Source organism: Cyprinodon tularosa, unplaced genomic scaffold (genome assembly GCF_016077235.1).
Source record: "Cyprinodon tularosa strain WSP-4 unplaced genomic scaffold, ASM1607723v1 ctg45, whole genome shotgun sequence".
Lineage (NCBI taxonomy): Eukaryota > Metazoa > Chordata > Actinopteri > Cyprinodontiformes > Cyprinodontidae > Cyprinodon > Cyprinodon tularosa.
The window spans coordinates 1,489,031-1,510,967 of NW_024039174.1; the positions used below are offsets into that span (position 1 = coordinate 1,489,031).

At 38.1% G+C, this 21,937-nt stretch overlaps 1 protein-coding gene across 1 annotated transcript; it reads left to right on the forward strand.

Moving 5' to 3' along the window:
• Positions 1–1,481: 1,481 nt before the first annotated feature.
• On the forward strand, positions 1,482–20,581 carry tgm1l1 (transglutaminase 1 like 1). Its single transcript, XM_038300460.1, has 14 exons — positions 1,482–1,641; positions 4,567–4,865; positions 4,970–5,161; positions 7,337–7,588; positions 12,220–12,338; positions 13,498–13,605; positions 13,709–13,886; positions 14,471–14,609; positions 16,124–16,316; positions 16,821–16,974; positions 17,277–17,561; positions 18,334–18,494; positions 18,614–18,750; positions 18,846–20,581. Exons 2-14 carry the CDS (start codon positions 4,568–4,570, stop codon positions 18,988–18,990), a joined length of 2,361 nt encoding a protein of 786 aa, XP_038156388.1. The 5' UTR covers positions 1,482–1,641; position 4,567; the 3' UTR covers positions 18,991–20,581.
• The last annotated feature ends 1,356 nt before the right edge of the window (positions 20,582–21,937 follow it).

Genomic DNA, 21,937 nt, shown 5'->3' on the forward strand with positions numbered 1-21,937 from the left:
ATCCGCGGACGGACGTAAACCTGGGAAAAACAGTACAATAATTACTTCTTGATGTCTCTCACTAGGTTGCTTGCTGTTTTGTATCTTAGGGTTAGGGTTAGGGTCAGGGTTAGGGTTAATTGTATGTTAAATTCTATGTTATTGAATGGTTCGTAAGATGCGCATGTGCAAGGATATCTTGTCTCGAGGCAAGACGTAAAAATACGAGGAAATACGACGAAAAAAACGTCAAAAACGTACAAAATTACTGTGCACAACTTTTCATACGAGCTGATAATGAGAATATGTTGATTTAACCCATCCCCTTGGGGAGCAGTGGGCTGCCACTGTGGGGCACCCAGGGAGCAGTGTGGGGTTAAGGGTCTCGCTCAGGGAGCCAGAGTGACAGTTTGTGGGAGTGGGGGATCGAACTCACAACCTCAGGATTCAAAGCACAATGCCCTAACCCAGGGGTCTGCAACCTTTCATATCTAAAGAGCCGTTTTGCCCAGAGTACGACCAAATAAAAATAGTTTAGAGCTGCAAAATATACCATGACTTTTCTAGAAAACCTTTTTTTTTTTTTATCTCGTATAGGAAATTAGTTGTTGCCATCTCAAACAATCAATTTATATATTTTTAATGTTAAAACATATAATTTTCAAACTAATTCATAGAAAAATGTCTCTTAAAACATATTTCTGGTTCTTTTAATCTTATTCTTTTCCATCTTATAAAAAAACGCTAAAGCTACGGTATATATTATAGTAAATTATTGAGCTCTTAATATACATTTTAGCCACTAATAAGAGCCGCTGGAGAGGGTCCAAAGAGAGTCCAGATTGCTGAAAAAATGAAATAACCGTTCAGCATTTCAGCAGGGGCCACAGCTATTATACAAACATTTAGTAACAAGCCAAAATGTGTATCACTTTTTGTACTATTCTCACATTCATGCCACACCTGATAAGATGCTGCTCTGGGCAGTGAGCCATGTTGTCCCAGTCAAAAAATGCAATTATGCACTCTAACTGGTCAGGGGTCAAAATGTTTTTGGGGGGTTTTTTTGTGGAAAATTTAGCTGTTGACTAACCACAAAAGCAGAAGAGAAAGAAAACTGGGAAGTTGTTTTTTTCTTATAATCTGCAACCAAGGGTCACCAAAATTGAAAGTTATGGGTCTGCTAAACCTCAGGATCTGTTAAGAGGTCAGGTAGATAGAAATGTTCTGTTTTTTAACCCACTAAAGATAAAAAAAAAAAAAAAGAATCTATCCATGCTGTAATTCTCACCCTTTTTCATGATAAACTTATTGAATAAACATTTTCTCTCCCTATTACCACAAAGACACTGTACAGACAGACGCACTCCATCACTCAGCAGGAACATACATGACGCACCGCTTACCAAATCAAGTTTACTGAACCGGGACCTTCTGGTGGGTGTGGGGTGATTTCAGTTACAGGGTGGGGATCAGCAGTGAGGCAGAGGGGCGTGTTTCTGCTTTAAGTACCGAGCTGCTCCTGGACAAGCGTAGAAGTTCATAAAAGCAAGAGCGACCCGCGTCTCCACAAAAGTTTCCAATAAACTAAAGAGAGCGCAGTATTTTGGCCCAGGAGAAATAAGAAGTTTCACCGCTGATCCAAAGAAGAATAAAAAACAGGTCAGCTTCTTTCTTTTTTCTCTCATTCTTTTTCAGGGTTGGACTTAAAGCTTTATTGTTATGCCTTGTTTTTAGAGAAAGTGAAATCTTATTAGATTACGCGTCATTTGTTGAAAATGAAGATTAAATCCTGTCTCATGCTGATAATATTTGCCCAGTTTTCTGTTCTTCACTCCCTAAATTCACTTTGTTGATTAGTTAAGGTCCTATCAGGACTTCAGCTTGTTTGGTTGTATTCAACAGCTGCCTTTTATATTTGTTTTTCCCAAAGATTCTGCTCACTTTTACAACCTGCATTCAATTCAGCATTTATATATTTTAGGATATAATGTTCAGAAACAAACCCAAATTCATACCAAGAAATGATTATGATCATTTACAGAAACATTGTTTCTGTAAATGATCATAAGGTATTTATTTTTGTTTTGTTAAAAATGATCTTTTTTGGAACAAAAAAAAAGAACTCTTTTTTTTAACTCTTTGAATAAACTTAGAACCACGTCTAAATCTTATAATTTTCTATTATGTTAGCACATTCTCGACAACAGTGTGATTAAATCAATCTGGGTTCACTATCAATCTTTCTATGATTTTTTTTGTGATATTCATTCAAAGTCAATAGGTGCATGTCGACAAATTATACATTTTAAAACAACCTTTTTGGTTTAAACTTAAAGCATCTTCAAGTCTGAGTTAGAGAAAAGGGGGGCTTCCTTTTAGTTTTTGCACCATGGCTTTTTTCTAAACTTTCACTCTAAAATGCAGGAAGAAGTCTAGGAATGAAACTGTAAAGTGAGATTGTATTACTAATTTATAAAATGCACAGGATTTTTAAAATGCACTGACATGTCCTCTGACATATCAGCACTGAAAGATTATTTTAAGGAGACTAACATCCCCAAACAAACAGGCCATTTTTCATTTTAATTGCTGAGCAGAATGTGCAGCTTTCATCCCGTATGGGAGCCTAGCAACCATCCTGTATGCCAAGCAGAGGTGGATTGGAGGGTTTATACACTGATGCATGCACAAATGATAGGCAGAAGGAGAAAACAGGATTAAAACCACTTTATTCCAAACTTGGTTGATGTCTGTGTTATAAGTTTGTCGTTAAGGTAAGAAAAATACAGCAACTCTCAAATTACTTAGTTCTTTTGATCGATCTTTATATCAGTTACTTTATCTAAGTTACTTGATTTACAGTTTTAAGCTATAAAGGCAATAATAGTCTTAGAGAAACATGCAGTAAGTATTTGTCTAATACGGAAAACAGAAGAGGAAGAGAACTGTTTTCTTTTCACCATCTGAAACCATGTAGTAAAAGAAAGGAAAACTCCCACTGGAAGCATACTTCACCAGTTACCCTTTCATAGATGGTACACACATCCACACAACTGCACACACATTCTTCTTAAGCACGGGTTCTCAAGGCCTGATGCGTTGAGGGACCCCACCCGACTCCCCCCTCACTGGCCTTTGACCACGGCTACATAGTTTTGCTATCACTGCTTTTGAAAAAGCCTGCTATGTCCATTTGACATGATTTGCATTGAAGAAACCCTTGATGCAAATACGAACATCTTGTTCATCCACATTGTTATATATGTATAGATATTTTGTAATTGAATCAATCAATGGAATGCAAACAGAGAAATGCTTGCACAGTTCTAAGATAAACTTAAAATGATTTCAGTATTGTTACAACATGTTGATATTTTGGAGAAAAAGCAGTGCAGTGGACAGACATGCAGGAAAATCCCCAGAGAGTGGCTGCAGATAAAGACTCTTTGGTTAAGTAAAGTCAAGCTCTGTATTCTTTGTTTTGAGATGAGGTGAGGATGCATTAAAAATCTGCTACATATGTGAGAAACTCTACACAAGCTGTTCCTCTCAGTGTTGTTTTCTTTTGCCTTGGCGTTCTATTAGGTTCCTTTGCTACTCATCATTTGCTCAGATTATTTAGTGTATCTGACTAAAAGCTCCAGGGTCTGTCTTAAATCCTAGTGATTAAAATCACTAATGCCATTTGACTTATAGGTTGTTGTTTTTTGATAATTAAATAACATATTTAATCTGTTTGGTGTTTCAGTCTTTACATCCACTTTATATTAGATTCAAACAATTTAAATAAACAATTCCAGACAGATGTTTTTATGTTCTGAAAATTAAAGCTCCAGGATTAAAAGAGGATGCACTTTCTTCCTAACAATAAATCTAATGCTTCTACTTAAACTCTGTTTAAATCTGTCTTTTGACAACAAGATAAATCTTTAAATGATGAATCTAAATGACTAAAACCATATGTGCACACACACACACACACACAAAAAACAAAAAACATTTTGATCATGTTAACTACATTAATCTGCAGTTTATGTTTATGTGCAGGCTGGGTGCAGCAAATTGAATCCAGCTGCTTGTAAGAATTATGCTAGAACACACAGGGAGTTTACCCATCCAGGTCTGTGAAAGATCTTCTAATGCTTGGGGAATGACTGAACGTCTAATTTAGATGTGATGTCATTGTGGGAAAAACATGAAAAAAAGGTCTTTGACCTTTTCATGATTTAAAGATGCAGAGAGAGAGAGAGAGCTTTGGAGCTCTTTGGTAAATCACACAAACTGCTGTGGAGGTGGAATGAAATGTACTGAAACTAAATGCCATCACTCTGATAGCTTATCTTTCTTGTCTGGTTAATTTTTGCAGTTTTTCCAACAAGTCTGATAAAGATTTTCTTTTGAAATGACAGGGTTATGCCGGGTTATGACAGGGTTAAGTAAGAGAACTGCTTGCTCCATCCAACAAAGGATGGGTTATATGTGTATAGTTACTTCTTAGTTAATTATTTAAGGTATGCAACATCTAGAGCCTTTGTTCACCAAAAAATAAAAAAGCCAATATTCTTTTTTTTCTGCATCTTTCAGAATGCCAGGTGAGCGGCTAACAGTTCGGAACCCATCTGAAATCGGGCGTTTCCCCGGAGCAGCTCCACCTACTAGGGTGGAAGTTACCATTCAGAGTGAAGTAGGGAAGAAGCAGGAGGAGGGAGGCTGCCGTCGCTGGTTCAGGAAGATCTGTCCATGCTGCTGTAAGCGTCAGAACAGTACCTCTTATGATGTCACAGATAAGGTGGAATACACCAAGCCCGAGACCCCTGCTGCTGTCACGGTGCCTGAGCCTGTCAAACCAAAGCCTGAGAATGGAGAAATGAAGGAATTCGAAGGTAGAATCAAAGTTTTGTTCTACATTTTGAATAAATCATAAAAAGCCAGAAATAAAGCCAGAAATTGAATTTTTGTTCGTTCTATTCTGTGTGTTTCTACCCAGAAGTCAAGCTGTCAGTGTGCTCGGTGGACCTTCTGAGTTCCAAGACTGGTCAGAATAGAATGGAGCATCACACTGATCTGTACCAGGGGGACGAGCTGATCATCCGCAGAGGACAGACCTTTCAGATCGAAATAGAGTTCAACAGGCCCTTCAGCGCTGACACGGATAAGGTGAACTTGGAGCTGAAAACAGGTCAGTTAAGAAAAAAAAGGGGTTTTCATGGTGCTTCCATTTGTTTACTTGAGACATGGAGGAGAAGTTGTAGCGATGCCAAATTTGATGCCTTCTTGGCCTAGTTTGAGGTTCCTAAATAGAAAGAATAACGTGAAGATCAAAATCTTAATCGCGGCTCAGTTTTTCAACAGCTCGGTGCAAAAAAAACGTGCAGCAGTCTGATTGTTCTACTTTTGATGTTATGCTGTTGGTTTCCTGATGGCAACAGTTCAGAGGGTGTGAGCGGCTTCACACAATATTCAAAGACTTCCTGCAAAAGCTCTAAAGGGAGGAGATGGTTCAGTGATCCTCCTCATCCCCCCCTCACTGTCTTCATCACATTTCTGTCATTTCCCAAAACGCAGCTGAAGCTGAGTGGCACTTTTTTAACACGCTTTTAAGCACGTCACTGTCCAATGTCAGGATGTTGGTTACAGCTTTTTGCAGCATTACAGCAAAGTTTTCAGAGATTTACACTCCAGCAGATTTCATTCTCTAACTCTCTCCACTCCACGGCTGCTGATGCTGAGGGGTTCGTGCTCAGGTCGTCACTTTGAGCTGCACTGCAGCGATAACTGCCTCAGGATCTGGATTCCTCCCAACATTTCCTCAGAGCTAACAGTTTCCAGACCTCAGGACAGCAGACACCTCCCTCTGGAATCTTACATCCCCATACTACACACTTGTGGATAGATGACCATATTATGCATAGCAAGGCTTCACTATCAGCCAGTGCTTAGATAACTACTAGGATTTTTCTCAGCTGCATTAAAAGGGATGTGTCTGCATCAAGTACTTGAAGCGATTTAAGTTTCTAAATCAGTCATCTGGACAAAAGTTAATTTTATTTTGAGGAAAAAGTTGTTTCTTTAGATAAGAGACAGTGCTTTCGGTTAGATTTCCTTTTGAATAAATATCCACGGGGAGGAGAGGAAGGGCACGGAGTCCTGGATGCGGTCAGATGGGGAACAATGGCTTCTTGATAAACCTAATGCAGGAGTCAGATTATGGTCATCTAGCTGAGTTACAGAGACCCAATGCTTCCGTTGAGAGCATTCAGTGTTTTGGACAGTCAGCGGGCTTCTGAGGCAATAACAGCCTATCACTCACATAAAGACAATCATTTAAACCAACTGTTAAAACACATGTGCTTTGCTTTCCAAATGGAAAGAATGAATGTGTTGGAGGAATTCCAGGCTTGAAGGTTTGTTTACTTAAAAAAAAAAAAGTGCAGAGCTGGGAGGGGCTGGGATACATATGTGGTTTAAACTTTGCTCTCAGAACTCCCTGACTATCACAAATGTAGCTCAATCTGTGTTCAGAATGAGTTAAATTAACCATAAGCTCTGTGCTCAAATCATTAGATTTTTTTTAACCCAAATTTAAATTAAAATTACCTTAAATCTTAACTGGAATTAAAAAGATTAATAGAAGCACATTGAGTTGAATGAATATATGTGGGACTAAGCAAGAACAATGTGAAATTCTGAAATAGGAGAACTTTACAAAGATATTCTAACTTAATGAATATAAATGTTAATATCTACTCATTGTTTGGATGTGATGCTTATAATTTTTTTTTTCTATCCAGCTATCACAAATTCAATTCAATTCAATTCAGTTTATTTATATAAGTGCCAATTTACAAAAAATGTCATCTCAAGGCACTTTACAGTTCACCAGATCTTACAGTCCAATTTATTTAAAGTTTTCTATCTAAGGAAAACCAGTTGATTGCAGCCATCCGGAAAGATGCAGAATTTACTAAACTCTTCAGAGACTTTAACTTACTTTGTCATTCTTTTATCAAATAAGAGTAATATTTAGCTTTTCAGACCAATGCAGGTTTTGAATGTTGGGGGATTTCTTTAAAAAACAGGACCTTTCTTTCCAAACTACCCAAGTAACCTTTTCGGTCATCCATTGAATAGATGTTATCACATTAAAGGTCATATTTACTGGGATTTAATAGAGGGAAAATATGCTATGTGTGAAATTATTGTAATTATGAAGGCCTTGTACACAGGATGTCAATGAATGTGGCAAACAATGTAACTTCTAAAGAGCTCTAACAATTCAAAACCAATGTCACCATTTTGAAATCCCTCAATCTATATACTGTATATAATGCATAATCTGGTTTGTGTGTCCCAGGTCCTTTGCCCCTTGTCTCTAAAGGGACCCATGTCATTATTCCAATGGTGGACCACCTAGAGGATGAACGCTGGGAGGCCAAGATCACAGAGCAGAACGGCAACAAGATCAGGCTGTCGGTTAACTCCCCAGCCAACATGGTGATCGGCCTGTACGGGCTCACCATCACCACTCGGTCTGGGAAGGATGAGGTGCCGACAATTCACAAATCCAACAAGGACATCATCGTGCTCTTCAACCCTTGGTGTGAAGGTAAGCTGGCAGCAAGGAGGAAGAGGGAAAAAGGGTTTACATTAGGATAGCACGATATAATCGGCCCCCTATCGGTATCGGCCTGTATCGGCCTTAAAACTGAATATCGGACATCGGCCACCCCACCGATATTTAACCCGATATTTGATCAGCTTCTGAGTACTACTTCTTCCTCTTCCTCAAAAACTTCTTTTTTACAAACTTAAAAACTTCTAAAGACGAGGGAAAAAACATTGATACATTAAAATATCACAATATCTTCCTATGCTAATATATTGCCATTTAAAAACACCATATCAATCTCTTTTACTAATAAAATATTTCTATATGTCATCGTTATGCTACGAAATCCCCCGAAAATTCACGAAATTTTGCCATTTTTTTATATGTTCATATATTGACGCGGTATCGATCCATTTTACTAAAAAAATCTAAAAAAGTTTGTAACAGAACAATAAAATTTTATGAGATTTTGAAAGTAAAATAGATCGATACCGCGTTTTTAAAAATCAATTTGATATCAGCATATGAAAATATATTTGAGTATATTATTTTTCAAAGTGTCAGAAATGGATAACAAAACTGCAATTTTCAATGACTACTTATTTTTGTCCAGCTTTAACATTGGTATCGATATCGGTTATCGGCTACATGAGTTTTAAAATATCAGCATATCGGATATCGGCCAAAATCCCAATATCGCGCATCCCTAGTTTGCATAAGTATAGGGCTGAAACAGTCAATTAATTTAATCAATTATGAAATAATGTGCAACTGATTAAGTGATTGGATAATCTTAAAATGGAGAGTGCAAACTCTAAAAGATAAAGTTTGCTTAAGAAACAAAAAGCCAGAAAAGTAGGCCCTAATTAAGCCAAAACTGTGTAAGAAATATATGCATTTTGCATTTAGGATGAAAAAAAAAATGTTTCAGCTACTCATGGATGAAATAATTAAAAAAGATCTTATTAAGTACCTTCTGTTAACAGATTGGTTGATAAAAAAAAAATCTATAGATAATTCAATAACTGACATAATTGTTAGCTGCAAACCTGCATTGATGTAGGCTAGAAATGGGAAAGATAGCAGGGAAATATAATGAAGGTTGTATGATTGGGATGAATTCATTGATATATATCAATAAACCTGGAAGAGTGTTGTTATTAAAACGTTTCTGTTCTGCTACAAGTAAGTTTTAATTAGTCTGAGAGGATTCCTAAAGAAAAGAGATTACTGTATGGACCTTTATTCTCTGAAAAGAGCACTGATATAGCATTTCACATGAGTGAGGAAGGTTAGGGGAGTCAAAGAGTGTGTTGCTGTCCATCAAGCCGCAGCAGCATGACTGTGGGTAAGAATGTGAGTTATGTAACTCCCCTGGCCTTGATTCAAAGCTTTCGGCACACTTAGCTGGCCCTCTCAAGCACGGCTCTTGGCTACATTTGTGATCAAAACAGTATCTTCCCTGAAAATAAAAACAAACGTTAAGACGGCTCATTTACACATAAGATCTACTTTTGCCCTGAGACTAAACATCTGTAAAACATCTAAACAAATCTCACACAGAACACTTTCAATGCATAACATTACAAAAAGTCTTATTTGTTTGATTTGTAAGTGCAACCTCCTTACCAGATATGCTCCTCATCCAGCAGAGATTTAAACATACAAGCGCTTAATGAAAGTAATCACTCTCCTAAAACATTTTTTCACATTGTCAAGCCATACATACATACATACATACATACATACATACATACATACATACATACATACATACATACATACATACATACATACATACATACATACATACATACATACATACATACATACATACATACATACATACATACATACATACATACATACATACATACATACATACATACATTGTGACGGTGTTAGCTGTGTTTCTTGGCCTTTTATGGTGCCAATTGTAGGGTGACCATATTTTCATTTGGGAAAACCTGGACACCTGGTGGGGTGTCACTTTCTAAAAAAAACCTGGGACGCCCGGGACAGGATGTGAAATACGGATATGTCCCGGGAAATACGGACGTTTGGTCACCCTAGCCAATTGTTCAGCCCCTCAGAACCCCATACAACAGATTGACAATCATGTACGTTAACTTAAATGATTCCATAGAAGCTTCCACAGAAGATTGTTCTACCGAAATCTTTGGGTTTCTGTTGAACAATTACCGATTAATGATTTTGTTCTCCGACTCATTCCAGAATCTCAATTAGCCCCCAGTTTCTAAAGTAAACTAAGGCATCCAGATAAAGTATTGCTGCAAATGGGGCCCAAGTTTTGTTTAAAAAACTCTCCATTTTCACTCATTTAAGGAGGAGAAACAAAATGTAAATTAAACTGCAACAGCACACAACAAGGGAGCAGCTGAGAGGCCCATGGTAACTCTGAAGAACTGCAGAGATCCTCCGCTCAGCAGTAGGAATCTGTCAACAAGACAGCTATTAGTTGTGCACTGCACACATCTAGCCCAATGGAAGATAGGCAAGCAGAAAGCCATTATTGAAAGAAAACCCATTAAAACGGTTTCATACCAGTATGTAAATGGGTAGGGGTGGAAAACATGTGGACGGTGGTGCTCTGCTCAGATGAAACCAAAAACCCTTTAGGTGTGTGTGTAAAGGGGGGGTTGAGCCTGCACATTCCCATGGACATATATTCTCTACTATGAAACGTAGCATCAGGCTGTGGAAAAACTTTTATTGAGCTGTAAGAGAAGGAGGTTGAAGGATGTAGATATGAAGCTACTGCAGAAGACTTCAGGTTTGATGGGCCTCTATTATGCAGAAAGGGAATAAATAAAAGCTGCACAGAAACAGTTTAGATCAAAGTGTTTTGATATGCTAGATTGTCCCAATTTAAATTCCTGATTTCAATCAAAATTAGAATATGTGCCTTGAAAATGCATGCTTATATGAACCGTCTGACTGTGCTTCAACTATTTGGCCAACAAAATAGACAAAAATCTCAGTACATAGGTTTGCAAAGCTGCTATTTAAAGCTGCATCACAACAACGGGAAAAAAAAAGTTGAAGGTGTAAATGCATTTGAAGGCATTGGACAAACTCTGCTGTCTTATTTCACGGTGGAGTTCTGACTTGCAGGTATGGGTGCAGACATGGTTTATAGAAGCATTCCTCCCTAGAAAAGATCTACAGTATATTGTATGCAGCTGCCTGCAGATTGCATCTAATCATCAAAGTTTCTTGAACCTGTTCAGATTGTTTCTTTAATTTACCTTTTGCTGAAAAGAATTTAGATGGATCTCCCCAATTTTTTGCTATAAAAGGGTTTTAATTTGTTTTAGTTGCATCGTGTTGACATATTTTCACTGTATTAAATCCCTGTTTAGAAATCTCTTTTAAAATCTCCATGACGACTGATTATGTGTTGTTTGAAAAAATGAGAATTAATTTGATTTCTTTTTGCAAATGCTTATTATTTTATCTAGATAAGAAAGCTTAAGGAAATGAGCTTTATTGTTTACTGAGCTGAGTTTGGCAAATGAACCGTGCAGGATATTTGAAATAGAGGAGAATATGTGCAATGGAGCACAAATTCTCCTCTATTTTTTGGAGTAGCGCCCAATCCGCTTTTCCCCACTTCCAATCTCTTCTTCCTAAACCCAATCTGTCCCGCATGCTCATAAAAAGTCAAAATCCAACAATTGCTGTATAAAACGCCACAGGGCTGAGTTCAGAGTGATCCTAGCAGCTGGGGAAAACCTGCTTTCTTTCTGGGCTATAACTGCCTCCATGTGTATTTCCTGCTTTTTCTACGCCTCCTCAACCCAGTTCAGCTAATTTTTTCTTGCTATCTGCTGACCTGAGCCTCACTCCCTGGCCTCTTCGAGCTGTTTTTCAGCATCGTCCTTCATATCCTCCTGTGTGTTTCTTCTCACATTCCGGGAATTTTTTTCTTTTAAGGAGGGAAAATGGGAACAGTCACGGCTGACAGATGCTGCAGTTTTACCTCTGCACATCCCTGAGTTATTCTTTGCTCTCCTTCCCCCTCCTTTTTACACTCCCAAACAATGTCCCCTTGTTTCCCAGTTGTCTCCTTGGACTTTTAATCCTTTCCTTCCACTTATTTATTTATTGTTTTTCTGATGCCCATTTTAGAGATCCTGATACCTTCAAAGCTTCCCTTTTCTGTTTCTTTCTTACTGTGCTTTTTCCACCACCCATGTTTAATCATAGTGCTGATAGTAAGAGAGGGAGAAAAAAAAAAAAGAAATGTTCATGTGAAATGGCCAACGCCCAAGTCTGCAGCGCTGATTTCTCTCAAAACAGACTGTTTCCCATAAACCACTGAGGGCCCCACAGCAAGGTCCATAGATTCATTGTGTTTCTTACCATTTCCTGACCTTTGGGACTTGCACCAATTTATGGAGAAAAAACTCACATTCTTAAGCTGTTTAGTCACTGGTTGATATAACGGAGATTTTGGGTTATTTCCATGGACAAGCCCATACCCAAATGTTGTCTATTTGATAAAAAGACATCAGAAAGTTTGATTTTAACTGACTCTTGGCTGCATTACTCGAAGTTTAATGTCAATGAACAGTGAGAAATACAGTTTCATGTTTTTTTCCTAGAGGATACTGTCTTCCTGGATGATGAAGAGCAGAGGAAGGAATATGTGTTGAACGACACTGGAAGGATTTACTACGGCACAGAGAAGCAAATTGGTGCTCGCACCTGGAACTTTGGGCAGGTATGGACTGGATAAGACTGTAATGTGATATAAACTTGCTTTGCTGGTTAATTAGAGCACCGTTAGTCAGTAGGAGTTCTCCACTTTACAGCAGATTCAAAACTGCACTAGGTATATCATACAGTGAAAAATCTTGGAAAACTTTTCACGGGTTTATAGTTACCTAAAAACAGAGCCAACTATGTATCCGTCTGCATTGATAGCATCTATAGATATGGAAGCAGGGCAATTTTTTTGAAATACAGTTAAATTTAGGAAAAGTCTTGGGTTGTGTTAACCTCTGATTTGGTTAAACTTTTTCAAACCACTTAAAATTGCTGTAGAAATGCTTTTGTAACGTTAAGGCCAGCACTTGAAATCTTTTGCATGTCCAGACAGATGGAAAAAATCACTGAAAGCTGTAGTGCTAATTATTCATATCCCCAGGTGTGTGTAACGAGGCAAAAGATCTATGTTTGATTTCATCTAACCAGGGTATCAAATTGCAAACAGGGCTTAAATATATTTTTTAAACAGTGTCCTTCTTTTGATTACTTTTAAAAATTTGTGGCGTGCATAACTAAAAGTTGACCAATCAACTGCAGCTTCTCACCAGTTACCATGGACATATAGGCTAGTTTTATTCTTTTTTTTTTATTTTTTTTTTATTAATTCAGTTTGCTCTTCAATTAGATGGACAGCCATATAGTGGAATGTTTTAGATGGTCCGTTCTCTTCCTATTTTTCAGGGATTGAATATTGCTCCATGAGGTGATGAGAGGAGGATTATTTTATATCCTAACCATAAACTTCCCAACGGCTTTCTACCTGATTCTAACTGCGTTTATTTATAACATCAAGTTCCAACAACAAAACAACAACCTCATACAAATGACTGTGGTTTCAACATGTCTCTGCATATAAAAGTTATCATAGTTGAACTCTGTAGAGAGATTATCAGTGGAATTAATATATCCTTGAAACTAATATTGCCTTAGTTTGTCTGAAATTGTCGAAAAGCTCTCAAGTATTGTCTCACCTTATATTTCTGAAAGTTACACTTTCTAAAGTCGTACTCTTTTGACATATAGAAAAGAATTCTGTTTAAACAGTGTGTGTTTTTTCATCACTGTGTTTTTGAATGAACTTTTCGTAACAAACCCTTTTTTTGCATTACTAGTTTCATGAGGGAATCCTGGATGCATGTCTGTTCATCCTGGAGAAGAGTGATATGCCTCCATCCGGCCGAGGGGATCCAGTCAATGTGGTCAGAGTCATATCTGCCATGGTGAGTAAATGCACACCACATACGCAAAGACATAGAAAGTATGATAGATGGGAAAAGAACCAATATAACGATGTTTTTTTTTTGTTGTTGTTTTTTTTTCCAGATAAATGCCCAGGATGATTATGGAGTTCTGGTCGGGAACTGGTCTGGGAACTACTCTGACGGCGTCTCTCCTGCAGGCTGGAGCAGCAGTGTGGAGATCCTGCGGAAATACCATTCCTCCAATGGCATACCCGTGAAATATGGGCAGTGTTGGGTCTTCTCCGGGGTCACTACAACAGGTGAGCCAGAGAAAAATAAACACACAAGCTGCCCTTGTGGGTGTGTATGTGTATGAGAGTAAGGAGGGAGTGTTTATAGGGAGGGTTTAAACCACAGAGAGACGTGAAAGTTGTTTGAAGCCATCTGTAAGGAGTGTCCTGTGCATGTTTATTTGGATTGTGTGCACGTAAGGAATCCACAGAGCACACATACCCTGGAATCCATCAGCTCAAAAGTCAACTCAATTAGAAACCCAAACATTTTTCTGGTCTTATCGGGTTCTTTTCATCAGCTCTTTCTGTAACTTTGTAACGGAGCCATATCTTCTGTCTATTCTGTGTATTCAGGGAACCTCACATGATAGCTCGCTGACTTTAGCACATGCCTCAGATAGCAAGCCATAGCTCACGTATAGCCTAAATTCATCACACTTGCATTCCTGTCATACCTGCTACTTTTGTTGCAAACAGATCCACTTATGTATCTTTCATGTAGCCACTGCAATGTAATAGATCTAAAGTTATAATCTGGATGTTTAACTCAGATCAGTAATCAATTGCACTTGCAAAGGTAAAGCTATTCCATTGTCTGTCCATGTTTTCAGTGCTGCGCTGCCTTGGCATCCCTGCCCGTAGTGTGACCAACTTCCAGTCTGCGCATGACACTGATGTATCCCTCACCACAGATATTTACTTTGATGAGAATTTGGAGCCAATTGACATCCTTAACAGAGATTCTGTCTGGTAAGAACAACTTTAGACTGACAGAGCATCATACATGATAACACCAGGTGCTAAATGCATACCTTTGGAAGACACTTTAAATTTAGGTCCTCTCCAAAAGCACTCCCCTTACACTGGAATGCTTGGAGAAGTCCTCTGCTGTAGCTATTTACAGCTCTCTCACATATGATTTATCTGTTAAAAGAGTATATTGCATCTATTTCAAATGTTATAATTAAGGGGTAGGTTTGTTGTTCAGGAGGTATATTATAGATTATAGAAATTGTGTGCAAGTCGGAATGATAGCACATGACAGTCCAGCATCTTTTAAAAAAATGCTAAGGAGTGATTGCAACTAAATAATGAAATAATAGGAAGAAAATCCTGATTTGCATTGATTTGTCCACTGAAAGTCCATTGTAGTACCGGTATGTTAGAGATTTAACAAACTGTGTTCACCAGTTGTGAAAGTTGAGATGAATTTATGATTCAAAACACACACACACACAAAAAAAAACTGGTACGTCTGTCATCTGAATTCTTTATATTGGAGAATATTGTAGAGATGGAACCCTAGAAATCTAACTTTTTTAGACATAATCGTTCTGTTTTTACGAGGTAAGATTTAAGTGCATGCTAGTTAAAAAAAGGGAAACAATCTGTCTTGCCACTCAAATTCAGACAGGTTTACTTTCATTTTTCTTACATCATTTTGCAATTTGCCACAAAGTGATTCACTTCAAGCTGATGTTATGCATGTGGTGAATTAGAAAAAAAATAGAAATACTTCTGAAACACTTGCCATTCACTAGGCTCAGACAACAACAAAAAAACAAGGTGTTGCAGCAGCTCATAAGGGATGATAACCATGCACAAGAAACATTTAGAGAGAAGAGTTAGTTAATCTAATATTGCAATCTGTGGACATCAGCTGATAAAAAGCAAAAACATTTTCTTTCTGAACCAATGTTATGCTTTCAAACACCCACAATTGCCTTTAAGACCTGACTGCTGATTCAGATAACATCATCTGTCTGTCACCACAATGGAATAACAGTGTGTTGTGCAGGATAAAAGAGAAATGCCTATTAATTTCATCCACAGAAAATCATGGAGAAAGTAAGATTGGTTACTTCATCAATTCTGTATTTTGGAAATGCATCCTTATATCCATTTAACATATTTTCATTAAAAGGATCTTTTTTTTGTAAAGAGGACGATTTGTTTTTTGGTTAGCAGTCATGTTCTGCTTTCCTGAATCAGCAGTTCACATATGGAAATACAGGTTCATACTGAGGCCACAAAGGCTATATGTAATAGAAAGGTTTAGTTTAAAAATATTTAATACTTTTAAAATTATTATATTTTCTGAGTCTAAAATAGGATCAAATTTCTTTATTCGGCTTAGAAATTTAACAATTACCGACTCTGATTTGGCTAATTAATATATCAAAATAGAATGAGGATAAGTTAGATTTTTTCTAATCAAACCTCCTATTCCCAAATGACCCTCCATGTTTTTACACTTTATCTAGGAATTTCCATGTATGGAACGATTGCTGGATGGCAAGACCAGACCTACCTCCTGGGAATGGGGGCTGGCAGGCTGTTGACTCCACACCGCAGGAGACAAGCCAGGGCACCTTCCGCTGTGGCCCTGCTTCTGTCAGTGCCATCCGCTCTGGACATGTCTACCTCAAACATGACACACCTTTCGTCTTTGCTGAAGTAAGTGTGCTTTTTCTGGGGTGCAGCGTGAGATGGCTGCTCACACTGAGCCTGGTTCTGCTGTAAGTTTCTACCTGTTAAAAGGGAGTTTTTCCTCTCCACTGTCGCTACAAGCATGCTTAGTGTGAGGGATTGCATCTGAGTCAATGAGTTGATGCAATCAACTGGTTTCCCTTAGATAGAAAATTTTGAATCATGCCTTGAGATGACATGTGTTGTGAATTGGTGCTATAAAAATAAACTGAATTAAATTGAATTAAAATTATAAGCTGAAGGTTCAAATGATTTACAGATCAGATCTTTTTAACCCGGAGAACCAATGCTCTTTCAATTTCACAGCCAATGTTTAGTTATGTATTTGGTAAGGAGATGTCAGCTAACCTCTCCTTTATAAAATTAATGGATTATGAATAATGATATCCAGGGCCTTCAAGATGTGAACAATTAAACAATAAAATGTTATCTGTCAATTGGATAATCCTTTTTACTATATTTTATTCTTAGGTCAACAGTGATAAAATTTACTGGCAGAGGAACCTTGATGGTACTTTCTCCCAGATCTACAGTGAAAAGAAAGCTGTTGGGCATTGCATTAGCACCAAAGCAGTGGGCTCTGATGAGCGTGAAGACATCACACACCTTTACAAACATCAAGAAGGTAATGAAATGCAAGTTTTACTTGAAAAATTAAAGGTCGTAATCGTATCATACCATTTCGCTATCTGAAAAAGGAATGGTTTATTAGGAATATTATTTTTAATAGATTGTTTTACTTTTCTCTGATTCCTCCAAAACTACATAACCTCTCATTTGTCTTTAAAACATGGAAATGTGCATCTCCTTTTGCTTTGTTTTTTTTTGGAAAGTCATGTGCGTAGCAATGCTTCTGCAGGTTTATGTAAATCTTAAATCTACGGACAGGATAATATTCCCATATCTCTTTATCCCATTCTTGGACAGAATCTGAGGAGGAGCGCATTGCTGTGGAGACAGCTTGTCGTTATGGCAGCAAGCCAGACGTCTACTGTGCACCTGCAGCCGAGGATGTGAAGGTGGAGGTGAAGATAGATGGCGAGGGGCCCAGGATGGGCAGTGACGCCAAGCTGAGCATTGTGGTGAAAAACCAGAGCTCACAGCCCAGACAGACAACTCTACACAGCCAGGTGGCTGTAATGTACTATACCGGCGTGCTGAAGAATGCTATCAAGAAGGATAAGATCCCTGTGGAGCTTTTGCCCAATGAAGGTTTGATTTTAAAAGTCCTTTATTTATGTTTTTGGATCAAATATGGTGCAAATGAAAGTTCCCAATTCCAATCCAGGGTTATAGTATCTCATTAGATTAGTAAAAACAGCTTGTTTCACAATTACTCCATAGAGTTGCCCAAAGTAGTGATTCCTGAATGTTATAAAAGTGCAGCTTAGAAAATGCCATTAATCAAGAAATCATTGCATGTTAGGTTATGTTTTCATTTGTAAGCTACAGAATCAGTCTGGTCTTGTTTCAGAGGATATTGTTTAATATATCGACACAGGCAGAAGCTAATCAACTTTGTGACCATATTATAGCTGCAAATTTCCCCTGGTTTGCTCTGTCTGTCTTACTTAAAGTGGTATATATGTAACCTCGGTACACGCTTTCATATAGTGTGGTTCGATTCTGCGTTGTGTTAATGATGGCCAGGAGACAGGGTGAGTTGAAATGTTTATCTGTGCAGAACAGAATAATAACGCTCAGCGATCAGGCTCATCACAGTCGGTACAGCACCTTACACGGAACAGTATTGTTATTGTTAGCATCAAGCTAACCCAGTTTTACTGGAGTGTTAAGCTCAGTGAACCTACCTCGCACCCATCTCTTATGAACTGGCAACGAGATGTCAGAGTTAACTACACTTAGCGTGACCAACCACCAGAAGGGGGTGCTGTTTCACCCATATATATATATAGACAATAATGCAGTTTTTGATATTTGGTATTGTTCTGTTGGTCAAATGTGTGTTTTCTTCTGCTTCCAGAAAAAGTTATTGAATGGATCTTGCCCTACCAGCAGTACCAGAACCAGTTGGTGGACCAGGCTGCTCTGATGCTGACATTGTCAGGGAGAGTCAGTGAAACAAAGCAGGTGTTGGCCAACCAGACAACTTTCAGACTCCGTACACCTGACCTCCAGATTACGGTAGGATTTTAATAAGAATCTGAAATCCTTTATGTAACAAGTATATTACCAAGAAATTCTGTAGATTGTTCGATTCAGTATTTTGTCCTTCATGAGGCTTCTCCTTTTTTTTAAACCAGCCTCTGGGTGAAGCTGTGGTCGGGAAGGAGATGTCGGCTAAGATTACCTTCACCAACCCACTGACTCGTATTCTGAAGGATGTTGTGTTCAGAGTGGAGGGCTTGGGCCTTCAGAAAGGCCATGAAGTAGTTGTAGGGTAAGAAGACTATATCATTTTGTTCGTCATCTTTTTTAGGCTCCCTAGTCTTTATCCATTAATGCCAACATTTGATTTCTCCCTGCCTATTTTAGTGATGTTGGAGGCCAAGCTACAGTAACCCTGACGGAGCATTTCATCCCCAACCAACCTGGACCCAGAAAACTGGTGGCATCCCTTGACTGTAAACAGCTGACACAAGTGCACGGAGTCGCTGACATTGTTGTTTCCGAACAATGAGAGTTTTCATATTGAATTCTTCTACCTTAAGCAGTCCTATTTACCTCTTACTACTACCAGTTTAAACATTTGTTATTCTGAATTGTGAAATATTGACTAACCACTGTAGCATTATCAGTATTATCATATATTTTTTTATCTATTATAAACTAAGCACTTCTGAATTTCTATATTAATGCATGCAGTAGCCCTGCATAGCAACAGACGCTTTAATTAACATGTTTTAAATGTATAAAATTATTCTAATACTACTTAAATGTGAAATAGTGAACATAAACGTGAAGGTTCACAGTGGGGCCGCTTTGTGGTTGTGTAAATACTTTCTAAGTGTAGGATTCATTCAAAATGTCTTAATGTGAAAATCTTTGACAAAATTAACTTTATATGGCTTAAATGAAGGAAGAATCCTCTTTAGGATGTATTTAGATCTTTTTCAGATGATCAAAGTTTCTTTGCAGAAATCTGCAAATATTTTTATCAGCATTGTCAGATTAAAAAGTCTAAGGCTGTTAAAATATAAAAAAAGAAATAAAGATCCAAATCGTTTCACCAAAGGAGGAAATCGGACACTGAACCGTAGCTTAATATGAACTAATTTTATTTAAAATGCCTCTAAGTCAGTGCCGCAAATAACCTTTGTTTGACTGCAACATTGAACACCCCCACACCCCACCCAAAAGTTATTCTGTACTTCCTGTTTTTCTCCATCTGGTCACAATAAGACTGACATCTGACTGAGTGTTGGCCTAGTGGTTAGAGTAGTGCGCTTGTGCTCTGAGAAGGTTGCAAGTACCTAGTTCGATCCCCATAGCCTGCACTCTGGGTTCCTGAGCAAAACTCTTATCCCCACACTGCTCCGGGCGCCACGCAATGGCAACCCACTGCTCCCCAAGGGGATGGATTCAATGCAGAGGGTGAATATCCCTATTGTGGGACAATAAAGGGATTTTCACATCTTTTTTGCATATTGCAGATAAATTACTAATTTAAGTAGAGATGATTTACACAGAAGCACAGGAGAAGACGATTCTTATCTCTTTAGATATTTGTGATGGTGGTGGTGGGGTATCTTTTTTTAAACCTCTTCACATATTTAAAGCCCTTGATTTGCTGATTGAATGTCTCAAAACTGTATCTCTGAATCTATTTTTTCCCTTTTCTACACCAAGATTATTTTCTTTACACCAGATTGCGGCAAAAATAGAATCGCTGCAGAGCCAAACAGTCCTTATTTCCAATTTACACATGCCAAACAGAAGCAGGTCGCTCCCTGTCAGTGTGTAATAGCACATAACAGTCCCAATCAGATACGCTGACAGCAGTATTACTGTTTAGATCAGTGTGTCGCACTCTATTGGCCTTGAAACAAAAAGAGAAAATGAAGTGTCAGTTTCATTAACCCATCACAATTTCAGCACAGGATGTTTGTACAAACAGAGAATCTTGTGCAGAATATAGTTTTAAATCAACTCAGCACATGTTGGTTTTGATATTTTTTACTTTTATAATGTTTTTAATGGTAGATTGTTATTTTTAAGAAGAGAAGTGATCCTGTGCATGACTCGAATAAAAATCTGCTTTTGATCCAAAACTTGTACTCAACATCCAGAATTCTTGATTCCTCGTTTTCTGGTTCATAGCTCTTTAACTATACCACTCAGTGTACAATGTGAAGGAAACTATATCCATACTATTTATCTAACTTGAAATATTTTGTGTTGTTTTTGTTGTGAAAATAATAAAATACAATAAAACCTTAATGATTCATTTCCTTTTAGACAAGACTACAGGGTTAAAATTATGTAAACAAAGCTTTTCACCAGATACAATTATTCAAACCTCCATTTTTACTATTTTTTTTCTCTACATCTTTAATTCGGCTTATTTATATAGCAGAAATCCACAGCACATATTATCTTAAGTTACTTTTCAGAGACACTTGAACCCAATAATGCAGTCAGACTGGTTAGCAGTTTTCTATCTAAGGAGACCCAGCTGATTGCATCTAGTCAGCGACTGCAGGGCACACTCCTTCTGGATTACCATGTAGCCACAGCAGACATTATCTTGCATTCTGTTAACCACACTCCAACAATCCATTACACTGAGCATGTATACAGCAACAGCAGACATGAAAAACTCACTTTTAACAGGAAGAAACCTGCTGCAGAACCAAGCAGCCATATGCCAACACCAGTGGAGTTAAAGGCGGCAATCTAAAGGAACATAAGCAATGATAGATGAATGCCTTCTATATTTTAGATGGTAATGGTTAACTAGCTCCATAGCTGGCTCTGTGTGGGAAAGAAGTAGTTAACCAGATGAATTCCAAATGTCAAAAAAGGATAGAAAAGAGCACAAACAGTTATACTCAAAGCCTGTCCCATAACTATGTCTAGGATAGAAAGAGGGATAATTAACACTAAAAACAGAAACAACTTTATGATCTGTTATTGGCCAGGCTTCATTCTGACAGCATCCCTTACTGCCCAAGGTCACCATTGGATTTTGGTGCCTGCCCCTAAGAGAGGGAACTCCAGACCTCAGTGCCACAGCTATTGGTGGTCCCACTGACCATAGAGGCAGAGAACATGGTCCACTCAGACTCTATGTCTAGCCGCCCCTAGATTCTAGAAGCTCTCCTGGAGGTGGGAGTATAACACATCTCTGACTGAGGGCTCCACCAGATGTGCATCCTCTCTAACAGGATTTCTAATGGTTCATCATTTTGTCATTTTTGGCATCATTTTTCACACAATGAGTGCTCAGTGGTCCAATGTTACCCTGCAGTATCTGGAAGACTGAATAGATCTGATGAGCAACTTTTAATCACTTCTTATAATGATATAACGTGATAATATGTGTGATTGACTGTGACTTTTCTCTCTCTCTCTCTCTCTCTCTCTCTCTCTCTCTCTCTCCCTCTCTCTCTCTCTCCCTCTCTCTC

Coding starts and splice junctions, on each gene's coding strand:
- tgm1l1 (XM_038300460.1), top strand. CDS start 4,568: ATGCCAGGTGAGCGGCTAACAGTTCGGAACCCATCTGAAATCGGGCGT. Junction 13,606..13,708: donor TCAGAGTCATATCTGCCATG/GTGAGTAAATGC, acceptor TTTTTTTTCCAG/ATAAATGCCCAGGATGATTA. Junction 14,610..16,123: donor CTTAACAGAGATTCTGTCTG/GTAAGAACAACT, acceptor CACTTTATCTAG/GAATTTCCATGTATGGAACG.